Source organism: Amphiprion ocellaris, chromosome 3 (genome assembly GCF_022539595.1).
Source record: "Amphiprion ocellaris isolate individual 3 ecotype Okinawa chromosome 3, ASM2253959v1, whole genome shotgun sequence".
NCBI lineage: Eukaryota > Metazoa > Chordata > Actinopteri > Pomacentridae > Amphiprion > Amphiprion ocellaris.
The window spans coordinates 23,252,143-23,270,410 of record NC_072768.1 but is presented as its reverse complement, the minus strand read 5'-3'; the positions used below and the strand labels follow the sequence as shown (position 1 = coordinate 23,270,410).

Sequence of the window (18,268 nt, the reverse complement as noted above, 5' to 3'; positions counted from 1 at the left end):
AACTCCCATTTTCTACAAGGAAAAAGTACAGTTTTTATCAATGGAGTCTGATGGCTTTGAGGAAAGCAGAGCAATATATAGGCTCCAATTCCCTGTTGAAAAGGGCTAAAGATGCAAAAATTACCTAAATACAGCGTACTCTCATACTGATATTGACGTTTTTAGCTGGGCCAAATATACAATTTGTTGCTGAGCCCATCCACAAATACACAGTGCTTAGCTTATGTGCTGGTCCTCTTGTCTGCTTCTCTAAACTAGAGATGTACTGACTGTCATGCTGACTGACTGACTGTAGGTCATGCACTGATTATGGATAAACACCTCATATAAATACGTGTCAAAGAAACCAAACTATCCCTTTAAAAGCAATAGAGGTTGATGTGTAATTTAGATAATAGCAATAGAAAAGCTAAATTCAGTTCAATAGTAAGTTAATGAAATGTCTGATTTTGTTGTTATTTTTAGATTATATTCCTTATCAGTATATCTGAAGTGAGGTGATTGTACTCTCTCACTCGTTCACTCTGTGTGTGTGTGTGCGTGCGTGCATGCGTGTGTGTGTGTGTGTGTGCGTGTGTGTGTGCGCCTCTGAGAGAGAGAGTGAGAGTCAGAGAGTGTTGCCTGCCTGCTCTGTGTGTGCCCTAATACCATATAATGTCTCTTTCATTGAGGGGATAAACTGACTACAAAGCCACCTCAATGGAAACTTAATGAATCTATTAGCAATGCTTGGCTCCGCTGCCCTCCCTGTCTTCAACCCTGAGGGGGCACAGACGCTCGGCCAGTCTGGAAAGCCAGTAACCTTAAGTAGTACAGCTTCTTTTCTACAAAGACCTAGCTCTTCATTCTCAATGGGACAAGAGAGAGGAGTCGGGAGGTCCAAAAGGATTACGACCCCAATGACCTCCCCTCCTTGTACCTGCTGGTTCACTCCAGGGTCACCATAAACATCTATAGCAGTGGTGTAAGAAAGAAGGAAAGGAATTGTACAGCGTTAAAGCTGTGTATGCATGGTCACGGCAGAAAAGTGCAATTGCAATTGATCATTATTAGCTTTCGCTAACCTTTTGTCACTGGTTACTTGTCTTTTCAATTACATTTAAGGACATAGCAAACTGTACTATTTGTTGTTGCATTATGATATGGGTTCTCCCAGCAGAAATCACTGCTGCAATAAAACAGTTAGACAGCAGTAAGAAAGCAAAGACCAGCTGAGGTGAGGACAAGTCCTTCACTAGTAAATTCAGTTTTTTTAATTCTTGACTGGATCTGATTCTCTAACATTGGCTATAAATGTGCAATTCACATCAATCCCAGAATAAATGTCACCTAAGCAAGATCAGTAAAAAGTAGTAGAGTAAGAGCTTTAAACACTTAAAGCAAAACTATGGAACAATCAAAGTTTACAAGGACAGGTTAATACAACATTCAAATGCCCATAAAACACTAAAAAGGCTATTGTTCACTGTCATTGGCTTTCCTGTCCACACTGCACATTACAATATCCTTTCACGACACAACCCAAATGTAGAAGATCATGAACAAAATCCACTGGGCCCTCCAAAGTTCAGCCAATGCTAATATGAGGCTTCAGCGGTCTAATTTAGACAAATCAAGTGGGTGTCTTGCTGTGGTCTTTTTAGTGAGAAAAGTCATTGTGTTTCCTTGCTGCACTGTGGGATAGTATCACAAACAGGTAATTTTATACTGAAAAGACAGACTTTGGGGCATACTAAAATTGCTGATACCACGCATTAGTTTTAGTTTACCTATAAAATACATCAAGGTCTTTGCACTGAGCAAGGGCTGTGTGTTTTTAATCCACATCCTTCACATTATAATCACAAGAAGTGAAAAAGAAGTGGAAATCTTTAGTTTGTTGTTTTGCTTAACTCTAATATTAAATATAACTGCCCTTAGTTAACAATAAAGGTTCACTCTATTTTACTGTATTAACCCTCCTCTTTGCCTCTATAAACATTTTGTACATATTAGTTGCAAGTGCGGTACCAATACTGCAGAATATAGCCACTGGTCACGGGGTTAATAAAATAAAATAAAATAAAAAGTAAGAAGATTTTCCTCCACAAAAAATAACCTTTTTTAAAAAATTTTCTATGGCATATGATCACTCAAGGCCAAGAAAACATTTGCTTGCTTCACAAGTACATGCTTGTTTTGGGGAAAAAACATAATTTTTGCTCAGCTACATCAGCAAGTACATTGTATGTGTGAAATAGAGGCATTTTGTTAGGAATATAGTATTCAGCTTCCACCCTACACCTTATAAAATTTTTAAAAATGTTGTTAAACTATACCCCGAACACACTCCATCCTGTTTCACCTCACAGTCGCCAGTGGACTGGCGTGTGGCACTCTTCTCACCTCCACCGAACCTCAGTCTGACACAAGGTCAGGCCAGGGGTTAAATGACTGTGTTGGCTCTCGCAAAGCCTCCAAAATGGCTCATTGTCCAGGGGCCAGGGGGGTAGAGGGCACACAGTGAGGGGTGAAGCAAGGGGAGCGCCACGCAATCCCCCAAGCCATAGGAGTCCTCGGTGTGACCCGCACGACTGGCCGCTGCAACGTTTCATCTTTTGTGCTGTGTAATTAGAAAGGGTCAGGAAGATAAGCAGAAAGTTGACCACTGTTTTAAGTGCTGGTGGTCCGACTTGAGAAGGAGCGTCAATGTGTGTGGAGGCCAGTGACACTGAAGGACTTGTGAAAATAGGTGGACGTTGTCTTTAGGCCCACTACGCCCTACGTATCAGACATAACATCAGGATAACTAACATTCCTCACTGCTTGATGTCTGCAAGTCTGACAGGCTGAACAGCACAAGAAAAAAACTGTGTAATACAACCTCTTGTAAATAGATTTGCAGCCATTCATATCGTCTCATCCAGTTCGGTTTCATTCTGGTTTACCATGTGAAATCTGTGTTTCTTTTCAAGGGTGTTACAACACCGTCAGTGTTTTGCTTCCTGCCTACAAGCTTAATATCTTTTTCTTCTCTCTTTTCCTTAGACACACAATCAATCAAAGGTGCAGTAAATACTGGCTAAACTGACTTTCTTTAATTCCTTGTAGGGAGAGATATTTCAGGTAATTTGGTGTGAAAATAATAGGTACCTGACACAAGTTAGCTAAAAGGGAGAGAACATATTATCTGTGATACTGGAACTATATGGGGCATTTACAAGACACCTCAAAACCAAATTTCAATTATCATTTCCACATGTGCATTTCTCACCTTCCCTCCCTGGAGCTGCCTCCAAGATTCTTCAGAAACCAGTGCCATTGATAGTTTAGTTTACAAATACAGATGATGCAGGTGTCAGTATTGGAGAAAATAATCCTAATTAAAATAAGAAAAGCATTCCACGAACGCAGTACTCCGCCAAGGCTGCTCAGTCGTATCATTTCCGACGGCTGAAATCTTGAAAAAATTTGTGGCAGAAATCACGGCAACATAGAATGTGGCCATTGGTTATAGATGTAGCCACAAACAAAATGACCTTGTGCTCAGCACAGGCATGTGTTAAGCACGTGTATGTTATGTACAAATATCGAATCGCGTGACTTAAACATGTAGCAGGTGGCGGGAATTGATGGGACTCGGAAACACCCCCACAATTTAAACAATTGTTCCTTGTACCATTTCAGACGGATAAGTCCCAATAAGTCCGCAACGGTCGATTTGAAGCAGTATAGCAATCGTGATCATCAGCAGGCACTTGTCATAGTTACAGTGATGTCATGCCGCTATCTCCCAGTGGTACGGGATACTTAACAAATCTGTGCATTCAGACTATATGCCACATCGCTGCCAAAATCTAATCAGTTGGTCCTGGTGTCATTTCTGACCTTCCCTGGAAATTTCATCCAAATCCATTAGTCCGTTTTGAGTAATGTTGTGCACAGACAGATTCATAGGACAAACGTACGCCATTCGTCACATAACTCCGCCGCGTTCCTTGGTGGAGAAATTATATAATCTGAAGTAACATTAGGCAGTAAATCTGAGGATCCAACCACACTCTCTGACCACTCATAAGACCTGCACTCATCCACACTAGACACAGGGCACACTCACACTACATCTTCTCATTTGTCTCTTACCTGAGCTCCCTGCTGTGATGCTGCTGTAAATCATGTGTCTGCTGAAGCTGAGCCTGACAGAAAGTCTGGAAGGAGCCTGAGGCCAAGCTGACCCGCTGAACAGCAGGAGGCGAGAGAAAGGAGTCTGTCTGCTGGCTGTCAATGGCCCTCAGGCCAGGCACTGCTCTCTGCAGTGTAGATCTGAAAGAGAGAGCATACTGCATAAATATCGGACACATTTTTTTTGTTGTTGTTACATGAGCGGTAACAACAGAAAGTCTGACTAGCCAACTGAATCCTACAAACAGACCACAGTTTTATATTCTACTGCACATTTTTTTAAAAACAATTTATATCCAACTAACGCATAAGACTAATGGTAAAAAAATGGCAAAGCTAAAAGTGAGAGCTATCATAGTGACAGTAACAGAAAACAATTGCGCTGGTATTCATTTAGCAAAGAGAGAACAAGGCACCTACTATATTTATATTATTTATATTACGTTTTTTGGTTTGATCTTATCATAGACTAATACATTGTACATAAGAGTACAGCATCTTGAATGCACTCTTCACCACCACAGAATATACAAACAACTTGGTGAATCCTGCAGTTTGCATAAAGAACAGTTTGTTCACAAATAATGAGGGCCTTTGGGACCAACATAAACAGAGTTGGAAAAGGAGGTTGAAATCTCAGCTGCTGTGAAGAAATCCTCACAATGAGCCTTAGGTTGGGCAGAATTTTGTCAGGGCTATGAAACCACATGTAAAGCTTTTATCTGAGATTTTTAGTTAACAGACCTTTAATATCAATGCACAGGTTTCAGACTCAAAGGAATAGATGCAGTTTGTTTTTGTTCCCAGTCCATATTTCAAAAAATCATTTAATAACTGATACTGATCAGCGTACCAAATTATTATCAGTGTCTTACTGAATTATATTCAATTGCATTATTATAATTATGTTTACACCTATATCACTCAGCGGGAAGAAAGTGTTAGAGCTGCCATTCTCTGCTTAGTTTGACAGACTCTCAGAGCCCACTAATGCTACATTCTGTTTTGTACACTGTACATTTTGTCCCCTGAACTAGTAAGATTATTGTATTTACAGTGATTTAGAGATCCCCTGTTATAAATGACTCTGGCTTTACAATCTAAACACATTTTGAGAAAGTTACTATCTGTCAACTTTATATTGTTTTCTGAAAGTGTAGTTACAGAGCTACTTTGGATAAAAGCCCTTACCAAATGACAAATGTTAGGTAGTATCAGCCTTCAACTTTAGGGGAGTCTTGAATGGCTGTGAGTCTGGGGGAGAGGTAACCGCTGCCTGAGGCTAAGGATGTACAAGCAGAAGAATCTCAACTATCCGCCAGAGAAACAGACTCAGAGCATCTACGAGCGCAACACTGGCCAAATGTGGTCTGTGTTCAGTGGGAAAATGTGGAGCTGGAAACTCTACAGGACACCAGGGAATGGCAACAATAAAATCCATAAAAATACAAGCCTTCAGGCTGCAAAAAGTAACTTTTTTTAAAAACATTAAGAACTTTTTCTAAATTGATTCCCAGTGTACCATATGCTCTTAAATCTTGCCTCCCACGTCACAGGAGGAGGACAAAACATGTGTTGGGGTCAAATTCTTCATTTGAGATGGATTAATAAAGGGTGCATATGTGAATATTTAAGTAGGTCCTTCTTTAGATTACTAATCTATTTTATTCTGCTTTTTTTCTGTTTAATGGCTGTTTTCTCTGTAACTTTTAAATATCAGTTCATTGGCTTTAAGATCCTGTCAGAGGGCTATGGCAGAATATAACCATTTAACACCAGTACATTTACAGAAAGATTGACTCTTGTGCTTTTTTTTTAAAATCCTATAGTAGTAAGGATTTCTTTTCTCTGTAGATTTTGTTCAATTACTTAAAACAATGCCTTATTTTACACGAATGATTATATTAATGGTTCGTACTATGCACAGATAGCAAGTAGATTTTCACAACCCTACCGTCACCCTGAGACAAAGACGTGACAGCAGAGGATGGGATCTGTGTACTGTCAGAGGGATACGGTTTTGATGTGGCCCACTGGGTCTCTCTAACATGGATCAGGATTAGATTCCAACCCTTTGGGCATGTTGTGTGGCTGGCTGTCAAACCCAAACCCAAATAGGACCTTTTGGCTGTTACATGAGCTCACTAAGGTGGGGAGGGTAATTTAATTCAAAAATGGACACCACTTAGACACACTTGTGAGATTGCAGAGTAGATCTATGTAGAAAATAATTAGATACTGTAAATTGTTGATGCTTACAATAGATAAATCCTATTAAGGAATTACTGAAAATGAGTTTTGCTCATTTCAGAGATACAACTCTTTGTCTACTGTGATCATCTTTGCAATAGGCTTTCCAGTTTAGATCTGTCTAAAGTATAAATACTTCTGGTGAATCATGTAAGTTGTGAATTTGTTTAAATGCCACCAAGCAACTGAAACAAATTTTTCAGAACAAGGGCGGGCTTCATAATTAAGGTGCTATGAATCTTTTGTAGCTATATCCACACTGAATTTACTTGGACTTGTATCTCTTCTAAATTGTTATAAATTTCATCCTCCTTTATGAGGGAAACACTGTTCTTGGCTCACATTCCTTCAACCTCCCCTCTTCAGCCCATATGAGCACAAGTCCGTATTTCATTTAGTGAAGACTTCCTCCAAAACACAGGCCCTTAAAGTGGCCCTGATTAATCAGGCCCAGTGTTTTCTTCGTCTGCGTCTCCTGGATCAGGGGCTGCCTACAGGGAGTGTAATTCTTAGCGCTTGCCTTTTGGTGCTTTAATTTAGCAGATGTTATCACTGGCTCGGGATGAAAGGGCCAGGGCATGAGTGTGGAAATACTGAGGGTTAATTCCACTGTTGGCACTGGAGGTTAAGTAAAGTTCAATGAAATATTAAGGTAATGTTTCGTTTAAGGCTTAAGACAGAAAAAGTGTCCACAAGTAACCCATGTTTTTAGGGTTATTCTGGAGAGAGAAAACTCCACTGAAAAGGTAAATCTACAAATAGATTTTATGCTCACATTATCAGAATTCATGAACTCCATAGACATTAACGTGTACGTTTGACAAAGTGGAAGTTTGACATGCACAATTGAGACTTGACTCCTCTCTGTTATACTGTAAAGGTAAACTTTTCATTATGGTCCAAAGGTCCAAAAAGGACCTGTGACATCTCCTAAATACAAAACCTCTAATGTTTGATAAGCAACAATTTCCTGAAAGTGAAACAATGAGGGCTTTTTGGAGGGGCAAGTATAACTTTTCTTATTTTGATATTTGGCTGTTACTAAATGGGTGTGAGTAACTCTGAGAAGCCAAATAACTTTTCAAACCTGTAACAGCTGACATCACTGATCATGACAGCTCAATAGAAGCATGAGGAATATGAGTGGTCATCGCATATTTTCCATATAAACTCACTGCAACTGTCTTAACATGGGTAAAATATTTAGGCACTGTAAGTGAATGAGCAAATTGACAATGAAATAATAATTGATTTTTCTGCTGTATCAATATTGTGGGAATTATAAGCACTTAGTGCAGCGTACGTACACACAGATGTCTGTGGAACCTCACGGTAATCTAATAGGCAATGCGGATCACAGTGGTAATCCTGGGAAGTGGACAGGGAGGCTTGTGTTCGGCTGGAATGTTTAGACTACCTGAGCCAACAGACCGAATTTGTGACAGAAAAATAGTGGCTTTTCACTGGTATGTTCCTTTGAACATCCATCACAGCGACTGATATTTCAGAGCAAAGGAAGCTGAAACTGAAACTTAGGTCCAAACAATTTTCAGAAAGACCTACGGAAATTTCTAATTACTCTATCTTGATTTGAAACTGTGTCGCAGGTACTGCAAAGGAGCATGTGCTCAAGTCAGAGGTGAACAGCCATCCAGAAAATTCCTTAGGTGAATTCAAATGAGCTTAATGCAGCAGCACTGCCTTTTATGTCCTAAAAGCAGATGCATTCATATTAGATAATAACATATGAAGTCCCTAAAAAAACAGTAGCCCATGTATTATCCCGCACCCAGCCCTCATCCTACCTCCAGCCACTCTCATGCTGAAGAGGATTCCCCATGAGGTGGACTTCTTGCAGGAACTGACATCCCTCCAGATTCTCACATACGTTACATAGCTCTGAGCGACAAACAGAAAAACAACTTTGTCATGTTAACGTCTATTTCTCAGTCTATTCCTCAATATCACAAGCATCCTATCTGTTACGTAGGAACTATACCAACTGGATGAAATGAAGAGATGTGCTCCTGAGAGATGTAACTTTATGGATCTAATTAAAGTGGAGTCGCACACTGAGCTTATACAGCCTGCATAGCGACTCAGTGAATGCAGCATCAACATCTAAAATACAAAGAATCAAATGCTGATGCCTCAAGGTTTCGTGCATGTAAATGTACTGCTATTGTAACCTCTTTTGTTGAGTGAACTTTATCTGTGGCTTAATGGGATTAAGACACTGGAGAGAAAGAAGGCTTGTGAGCATAGAGAAGGAATGTGGTGGCCGGTTTTAAACATGCAAGTCGTATAGTAGTAATAATAACTATATCATGTTACTCAAGTCACTAAGCGCTTCACAAAAGGCAACAAACTAATCAGCAAAATGTAAAATCCTTACATCAAGATAAGCAGGCAAAAAAGATGATGAAACAAAACTGGTATGAATTTTTATAAATTACATGCATAGTAAAAGTCAGAATGGCTTTATATATTTAGGGATTAATAGTGTGTTTCAGTAAGATCGTGTTTTACCTGATAGACAGTTGGAACTAAGATCCAGATTTTCAAGGGACAGAAAACCAGACATAGAGGGCAGCTGGGTAATCCTAGAAGCAAAGAGACAAATGAAAACACTGTTAAAGCTTTATTTTGTGTCAGCGTTAAATACTGAAACATTCTGAATTATGTGACCAGTTTTGTAGTTGTTGAGGTTGCATGAGTCACCTACTAATCAGATAAAATCGATATCAGGTAGGGCTGGAGGGATATTGTGTACCTGTTTTGGGCCGCAGAGAGGTGTTGCAGGAGAGGCAGCCAGCAGGCAGTGAGGCCTTGCAGGGAGGAGATGCTGTTGTCGTCCAGATGCAGCTCTCTGAGGAGGACCTGGTTCTTCAGAATGGGGGGCTGATGGTGAAACAGGGTGAAGTTGTCAGTTAACACTGGTCACACTGTGAGGTTAGACTAACTTTACACTGCTGCTGCTGCTGCTGCTGGTCCAGCAGCAACTAACTGACGCCATCCATCAATGTCAGTTGTTTTAGCCCCTCTAGGGTTACTGTCATCAGCGTCAACCACAAGGTAAGCTCAAAAGTAGCACATTCGGAAACTCTGAGCATGTATATAGCAACTTACTGACTACTTTTCCTCGTGTAATTTTGTTTTGAATGTTTTTTTTTTTTCCAATTACCTTGGAGTTAATCTACCAAAGAAATAGAAAGATAAGATCCAGCATCTGGACACTCTCTACAACTGCTGCTTATTAAGTATTTTCTTGGAAGTCATTTTTACTTGACAAATACAGGTGAAACTACTACCATTAACTGCTACCTTTTATTTGTCACTGGAACTGTGCATCTCTTATTTTGTTTAATTGAAGGCAAAGCTAAGAATGCTCGTCCCGCTTGTCATTTCTTTTTAGCCTTATTATTTTGTTTTGGATTGTTCAACATCCAAATTTGCACTGTGGATAGAATGTGCTATCACCACATTGTACAATAACATATTAGGCATCACTTCTGGGACATCAATTTTTTCACATTGCATTATTTCACGATCCAAAAGGGCTATCAAAAGATACATTTGGCATTCCTTAACTTCATCCATCTGTTTAGGCCTCTTATCCAGTGGAAGGAAATTGTTAAAATCATGCTGCGTGAAAGATTTTCAACAGTTTCGTTTTGTTTTTGGATTTCCACTGGTGAGATGGTTTCATGATCTCAAGTTTTAAAATTACATATGGAGAAATTTGAGCCAAAACTATTTACAAACACCAGCCTGTGGTTTAATCAAGAGAATCTCTTCATTCATAATCTGCTCAAATTTGTGATGTGAGCCAAGAAACTAACTTCATTTGATTGAAATACAGCACCTCATATGCATCTGTAAAATTTCGTATGGTTTGAAAGCTATTCGTTGCAACCGGATAGCCAAGTGGTTCAGGTCTATAGCACATATGTGGGTGTAGATACCTACAATTACTGAATCCCTGATTTGATTCCTGGCCAGCACAGACATTTGTTGCATGTCATTCCCCTGTTCTCTTTCCCACATTTCTTATCTCTTTCAACTATGATATTTCTAATGAGGGTGAAATTGCAAAAAATAAAATAAAAATAAGACAAGCATCTAATGGTATGAAGAAAATAAAAGATAAAAGCAGAATGATACGCCTAATTCAGTTGCACTACAAGTCATTCAACCTCCCTCTAAACTTGTCTAGATCAGATGCAGCATTTTCAGTCCTCAGTTGTGGCCGTTTACCTCAGCAAGGCTGTTGCCTCTCAGATCCAGTGTGTGGAGCAGAGCGTTGTTCTCTAGGCCCTCTACCCTTGCCAGGTGATTGTGTGAGCAGTCCAGGTGGAGGAGTGTATATACATCTTTCAGTCCTTTGGTGCTGATCAGCTGGTTATGGTCCACTGACAATCTCTGCAGTCTGTTCACAGACTCCAGACCGGCTGGGGATGACACAAAAATTAGAAACCACTTTTCCAGATTGGAAAATTGCTCAAAGTGAATCAGCACATAGGCAGAAAACAAACAAAAGAATCTCCACTGCAAAACAATCTCTATCTATAATATTGGGGTCATGCTTCAGGTTTCATTGCAAAGTGAGTAAGTGCAGATCTGAAAAGCAGAGAGATGCTGCCCTCTTGTGGAAAATAGCAGACTTGACATATGGGTTCAAGTTTGTCAAGTTTCAAGTTGCTACATATACATTGTCCATCCATCCATATTCTCTACACAGCTTCATCCTCTGTAGAGTTGCAGGGGGTTGGAGTCTATCCCAGCTGACTTAGGGCAAAGGCAGGGTTCACCCTGGACAGGTCACCAGTCTATCACACTGCCACATAGACAATCAAAAACACTCACATTCACACTTATGGACAATTTAGAATTAACCTCAGCATGTCTGTGGACTGTGGGAGGAAGCTGCAGCACCTCATGAGTACATATACACTACCATCCAAAAGTTTGGGGTCACTTTTTTTTTGTCAAAGAAGATAACATTAAATGAATCAGAAATACAGTCTAGACAGTGTTAATTTGGTAAATGACTATTCTAGCTGGAAACGGCTGACTTTTAATGGAATATCTACATAGAGGTACAGAGGACCATTTATAGCAACCATCACTCCTGTGTTCTAATGCTACATTGTGTTAGCTAACTGTGTTGAAAGGCTAATTGATGATTGGAAAACCTTTGCGCAATCATGTTAGCACATGAAAAAAGTGTGAGTTTTCATGGAAAACATGAAATTGTCTGGATGGCAACCTTTTGAACGGTAGTGTACATTGTAAGAAAAATTATTAATCAAGGTGCAGGTGGACTTGGAGACCTTGTATTTGATATAATCAAACATTGTGACAACAATACTTTGTATCTAATTAGCATACTTTCTTTTTACAAATATTCTAAACAGTGGTGATGTCAGAGCTTCCTGAGGTACAGTCTAATGAATATTTCAGTTCTCACCAATACGGGTGATGGAGTTGTGCGAGAGGTCAAGAACATCCAGACTGTCTGCACCACTTAAACCATGGATGGATGTTAGTTTGTTGTTCGCAAGTCGAAGAACTCGTAAGCTGGTCATATTTTCACAATCCACAAACGAGATGTCATTTTCCTGAGACAAAACAAAAGGTAAATTGTAGGACCCAACTGAACAGTCAGAAACAGATTCAGTTTTGATTCTCTATTCACCTGTAGATCAATGCAGCAGAGCTCTTGTAAGTGACTGATGCCTTCCAAGGATTTCAGGCCACAGCGTCGGAGAGTGAGGGACCGAAGTTTCGTACACTGGGCAAGAGTGGACAAGCTACATCCAGGCAGGTCCTCCAGGGTCACCATGGTTACCTGAAAGAGAGGTTAACATGTTTCATCAGACCATGAGAAAGAGACAACTTGTCAAAAATATTAAGTGTTAATTATTCTGATTAATGTGTCTGTATGGTGGCTGAACCTTTGTTACCTCCTGCAGTGATTTCCAGCCTGTGGACTGAAGCAGAGTGTGTGGGCAGAGAGGAGGCAGACTACTGGCCTCAGCTGCCCTCTTCAGCCCTCTGCAACTCCAGGTAGACCCTTTCTGTTTCCTCCTGTTCTGAAGAGACAGCTTAGACCACGAGATGCAGTTCTTCATCCACAACAGCCTCTTCTGCTCTGTGTGCTCTGGCAGGCAGGCTGGAAATAGGCAGGAAGAAGTGCCATGATTATCTGTTGGATCTGGTTGATCAATAGTTTTATTTAAGGAAATCTGACTGATGTTCCGTTGTGGGTCATGTTGTTTTGCTGCTACAGAGCTGGTGGGCCCGGCTGTGAACTCGTTGGGTAAAGGAGCAGAGCTTGAGGTGGTAAGTGTGGGGTTGACTCCTAGCTGGGAAGTCAGGGAGTGCCCAGTGCTTCCTGTATTTTTGTTTTGAGATTTCAAGCTTTCCCCCTCTTCTTTCAGTATCCTTTCTTCCATTTTTATGTTTTCTTTTATGCTCTCTCTCCCTATATCCCCATTATGCTTCTTGTCTGTCTGTTTATTTCTTGTTCCAGCCTCCTTTATTCCCATATCATCCTTCTCTTGGCGTTTCTTCACCTCTTCCTGCATCCCCTCTTTATCCTTTGTTTCTGCGTTTTGCTCCTTTTTTCTGTTGTCTGCTTCATACTCTGTATTTTCCTCCCTATTTCCTTCCATTTCTTGTTCGGATCTTTTTTTTACCTTCATATCTCTGTACTCTTCATCTTTCTTATATCTCCTCATATCATCCTTCTGCCTTTCAATCAGCTTCTCCTCTTTAGTTTTCGTCTCCTCTTCGTTCCTTGTAATATCTTTATTTTCCAAACTATGTCTCGTCTCCTCATCCTGGTTTTTCTCCTCTTCATCTCTATTGAGTTGCGTTTGTATTTTCCTAGTTCCTCCTTCCTTTCTTCTTATCTGTCCATCCATCATTTTCTTCTGGACCCCTTGCTTTCGTCTTTCCTCATCACTTTCTCTCTTCATCTCCTTTCCCTTTATCTCCTCCTGCTTCGTCATCACCTCAAGCACCTTAGTAATCCTCCCCTCTTCCTCATCCCTCATTTTCTTCTCTTTCTCCATGATTCTTAGCTCATCCTGAAGCTGTATTTCTTCTTCCTCCATCATATTCTTCTTGTCTTCCCTATTTATTGTTTCATCCTCCTCTTCTTTCTCATTCTTCTTCTCTTCCTCCTTCTTTTCTCTCTTCTTCACTTCCACCTGTCTTCTTTTCTCCTCTTCCTGCAATCGTATTTCTTTTATTTTTCTCTCTTCCTCCTTCTTCCTCATCTCTTTCTCTATTTTTACCTCCTCGCTTTTCCTTTTTTCCTCTTCCTCCTTCTTTTTCCTCTGCTCTTCTTCGTTCTTTCTTCTGCCCTCTTCTTCAATTCTCCTTTCTAGAATTTTTCTTTTTTCCTCTTCCTCCATTCTTTCTCTCTCTTCCAGTCTATGTCTAATGTCCTCCTCTTCCCGCTTCCTCTTTTCTTCTTCCTCTTTCATTTTTCTTCTGTCCTCCTCCTCCTCCCTTTTCTGCTTTTCTTCCTCCTCCTCCATTTTCCTCTGCTGCTCCTCTTCAATCCTCCTCCTCTCTTGCTCCACTTGTTTTTGTAGGTTTCTCATCAGTTCCTAATTGGTAAAGAGAGTTAACAGAGTTACAACAAAGCTAGCTGTCTCCTTTCTTTGATTGACATGTGCTTTAAAATATAGTAAACAAACCACGTGGAAATAACAAATGACCCCATTCACCTAAAGTGGAATACAAACTGTAACCACTTAGTGCTGGGAATATTACTCAGTGATCCTCTGATTTGTGAAGTCAGATATCCCCAAAATGAGACAGTCTTTTAAATGCTTACATTGCGTTGATTCCAAATAGGTAAATATTAAATTGCAAGAACTATATTAATAAAGGGAAGCCTCAGCAGTAGACAAACCTGCTGAAGCAGCAGCTCCTGTTCAAGCCTTTCCTGAGCTTTCCTCTCCATCACTTCTAGTTCCATTTGATGGAGCTGGACACAGAAGGTGATAATTAAGTCAAAACCATCCATTCATTCAGTATACCACTTATTTTGTAGATAGTTGTTGGGTGAGAGGTGTAGTACACCCTGGACAGGTCACAATTCCATCATGTATTCAGTACAAACAGACAAACAACCATTTACACTCAGACTCCCATCATCGGCCAATTTAGAATCGCCAGCTAACCTCTATATTTTTGACTGTGGAAGGAACCTGTAGAAAACCACAGAGAAACAGGGACAACATGCAAACCAGCAAATCAGCAGATTCAAACCCAGAACCTTCTTGCTGTAAGGGGACAGTGCTACTCTGATACACTTAACGACCTCTTACACTTTTTAAAACACAGGGTGTTTTGCATTTTGTATTTTCTAAGCGATATTTTCTTCTCTATACACTTGTCTCATTGAACGACAAGGTGATACTGTAATTTTTCTCATTGTCTGTATTGATATCTTGGAGGATATGTTCCTTTTTTTCCATAACAGAATGGTGTTTTGGAAATGACACGTAGAAATGGTCTTTCTCAAGAATACAGTGTGCAGTTTGCACAGTTTCAGTCATGAATAACATGCATACCATTAACCATTAGCCCAGTTTCATTATAAGGTGTAGAAACAGGAAAGTATGAACTACAAATAATTAAACTGCAGAGGCTCAAGTATTTGCTCACCTAAAAACATTACCAAAATCTTTATCTGCTCTATTAATCTATCATCAGGACATAGTTTTATATTAATAAAGGGGAGTCCAGAGTCACTTACCTTCTCTGCCTCCATTATCTTCCTCAGCTCCTCCTGGAAGTCCATTTCTCTTTGTTGTCTTTGCTCCTTTTCCTGCATCTCCTCAGAGTGGCATTTCTCTCGCTCTCCTTCATATTCGCTGATTTTCAATACCAAATCATTCTCATTGTCCATAAATTCATCTGTTCTTGCTTCATCTGTAAAGTAAAAAAAGCACCAAAAAATGTAAGGCTTCCACAGTAGTTCAACACACAAGAAGAAAAAAACATGCACATGTGCCGTTGTAGATTTAAATCTGTCTTGCGGTGTGTTATTCCCCTTGATTGCACATTGTGCACTAAAAAACAAACCGCATAAAAGTTAATACAAAAAGAAATATATATCATCTCCCAGAAATGATTTGGTGCTCGGGAAGATGTGTAGCAGTGCACTATGTGATGTTTTTGCCAAATCTAGGCTGGCTGTGTAGCAGGTATGGGGTTTCCATTGGCACATACACTAAGTATTTTAAAGGTCTTCATTAATAATTTCATCATTGCTTCTAAATTTTAAAATCTGTCGGAGTTCAAAAGCTAGGATTATGTGCATTAATCATATTGTGCCACATGAAAGAGAGCAAAAACAGGACAACAGCGACCTCTTGTGGGGTTCTATTATCAAAGGTGTTGCAGTGCATTGAAAACTTTCAGCATGCAATCAGTGGCATGAAAAAGATTTGTTCACTCTGAATTTAGATCTTTTTGTTACTCTGTCGTAACTGAATACTGTACATGATTTGATTGAATATCAAGATAAGACTGATCTTCAGGAATCATGCTTTTATAATTACAGTAAATTCCATTTTATCATTGACAAGTCTTTCAAAAAAATGTAACACCTTTTCCTGGAAAATGTGCAAAAGGAAAAAAAAAACATTTAGATTGGTGTGTATTTTTTTCAGTAGAACTAAAAGTGAATTTGAGTCAAACCATGTATGGTTGTCAAAGCACCAAACCTGTCCCCTACCTTCATCGTTGGGAGACAGCGGCACACTGTGAGTGAGCAGTGCTTGGGTCTCTGCCAGGGCATGATAAAGTTGGTCATCAGACTTGTTCACCTCATTCTCTGTTTCAGAAACATTCTGCACCAGGAAAAAGGAAAATATTAAATTGCACGTCTTATATCATGATGTCATAAATTAAAATACTTTGAGATTAGATTGTAAAAGACACATTTACCTGCTCATTTAATTTCATCATGTCCTTATTGAGTCCATTATGTAAATTTATTGCACCATCAGTGTGATGTGATGCAGTAAAGTCTGGGAGGCAATTCAAAGAAAACACAGATAATATCTACTATGGTCAGGAAGCAACTTAAAACGGGGGGGTCTTTTTTCTAAACATCTATACAGAGGATTTGATTGAGGGAATAATGAAATTTGCTGATCTTATTTTTATTATTCAACAATACCTTCAAGTTCTTCAAGAATGAATGTCTCACAAGCTGCTGCTCTGCTTTTTGAGGTTTCAAAGTAGCTGAGTAGAGATGCTGGAAAATCATCTGAGGCCTACAACAAAGAGAAAGTTAGTTTAATATTAGTGTTGTGTCATCAAAACAAATAAATCTAAATATTTAGGCAAAGACAATATTGATTATTTTATCTGTACTGAACAAAAATCTAAATGCAGCATGTAATATTTAATGAGTTCTATCCATTCTTTCAAAGAGAGGGGAGGAAATACTAGTTGTTCCAGCATACTGCATCTCTACAACAGAATGGACGTCATTAAACAACCAATTTCACACTACATCAGAAATGATTTGTCTTTAGACAAACTGAAGCAATAACTGCCTGATTGTAGGAAGTAGTAGCTTGTATGGTCAGTGTCACAAAGACAGTGAGGAGACTTGATGTGTGTGAGTATATATTATGGACACAGAGTCCTGTGCTGTCCACAATCCATACATTCACTATTATCTTATCCTGCTTAGCATCACAAAGGCTGCTTCTTTAGTGAAGTGTGTTGCACAGCTCTCAAATTAGTTCTCCTCGTGGTTTTGTGATTAGCATAGCAAGTGCCATCGCTATAGCTGCTTCTCTTCCAACTGTGAACAAGCCACTACAGCCAGGTGAAGACAGAAAACAGAACAAAATAGACAAATACTGATTACAAAATACACAACATGAATATGTAAAAACCTGTTGAATCTCACCACGTAAGTTGTTATTTAAAAGTTTAGTACCGTTAATGGTTGCTACGGCCTACAGTAGCCTGCAGTCAGCCTCACCTGTTCAGGTAACATCAACAAATACTACTTTAATCAATTTATTTCAGCTTCTGCAAGAGAATGTCAGACTTACCGCCTCTTCTTGACATGAAAGACGTTGTTGCTCTTCTTTAGTTTCATCAGTATCAGAGAGGACTAGCTTATTAAGCTCCAGCATTACTGATTCACACATCTCATTAGCATCCGTCATAGCTTTGAACCACCTCGTTAGTCGGTTAACAGCCTTTTCCCAGAACTATTTATCGTCACAGAGTTGATTTAAGACTGTGTTATTGTCAAGTACACACATTTTGTCTGGGTAATATTCGTCACGGTTAATTTTACATTTGCTGGCTTGCAGAAAAAGTCGAAAAGATCCGTGCGCCTTACTGGAGTTACTTCAGTCTCCATGGAAACGATGCTGTGAGCTACGTAGTGTGGCAAGGGACAAACAGAGCTAAGCGCGAAGAAAAAAATAAAACCTTTTTTCGTTGTGTGTCCTTGCAACGGTAATTTAGCATTTAACAGTTTATCTTTCTTTTAAATGCAGCTTGCTTCATTTATCCCTACCATTATTTTATTTGAAATACTAATATTTTACATTAATATTAGAGTCTATATTATTGTTTGCGGTTTGTTTTATTGTTTTATCCCGTATCGTTGCTTTGTTTTCTGTCTTGCTATGTTAATTGTTGGCATAAAAGGCAAAATTAAATTGTAAAAAATATGGGAGGTATGAGAGGAAAATCCTTTTGGATTAATTATTTGGAGAAGGAGGCATTAAAATCTTATAAACGATAACATTGTGTGTCATCATTCTTCTACACAAGTTGTAAAAATTTCCACACT

The 18,268-nt window shown here is 39.4% G+C and overlaps 1 protein-coding gene across 1 annotated transcript in view; it reads right to left on the bottom strand.

Annotated features, from left to right (window-relative positions):
* The window catches only part of lrriq1 (leucine-rich repeats and IQ motif containing 1), a 40,554-nt gene extending 22,710 nt beyond the window's left edge, over positions 1–17,844 (bottom strand). Inside the window, exons 1-14 of the mRNA XM_035957658.2 lie at positions 17,514–17,844; positions 16,622–16,718; positions 16,387–16,469; positions 16,175–16,289; positions 15,191–15,366; positions 14,342–14,416; positions 12,378–14,033; positions 12,110–12,262; positions 11,882–12,032; positions 10,669–10,862; positions 9,185–9,312; positions 8,941–9,014; positions 8,217–8,310; positions 4,123–4,302 (exon numbers count right to left, since the gene is read on the bottom strand). Coding sequence (XP_035813551.2) covers positions 4,123–4,302; positions 8,217–8,310; positions 8,941–9,014; positions 9,185–9,312; positions 10,669–10,862; positions 11,882–12,032; positions 12,110–12,262; positions 12,378–14,033; positions 14,342–14,416; positions 15,191–15,366; positions 16,175–16,289; positions 16,387–16,469; positions 16,622–16,718; positions 17,514–17,630 — 3,293 coding nt within the window. The 5' untranslated portion in view covers positions 17,631–17,844. The remainder of the gene's footprint in view (positions 1–4,122; positions 4,303–8,216; positions 8,311–8,940; positions 9,015–9,184; positions 9,313–10,668; positions 10,863–11,881; positions 12,033–12,109; positions 12,263–12,377; positions 14,034–14,341; positions 14,417–15,190; positions 15,367–16,174; positions 16,290–16,386; positions 16,470–16,621; positions 16,719–17,513) is intronic.
* Positions 17,845–18,268: the final 424 nt, after the last annotated feature.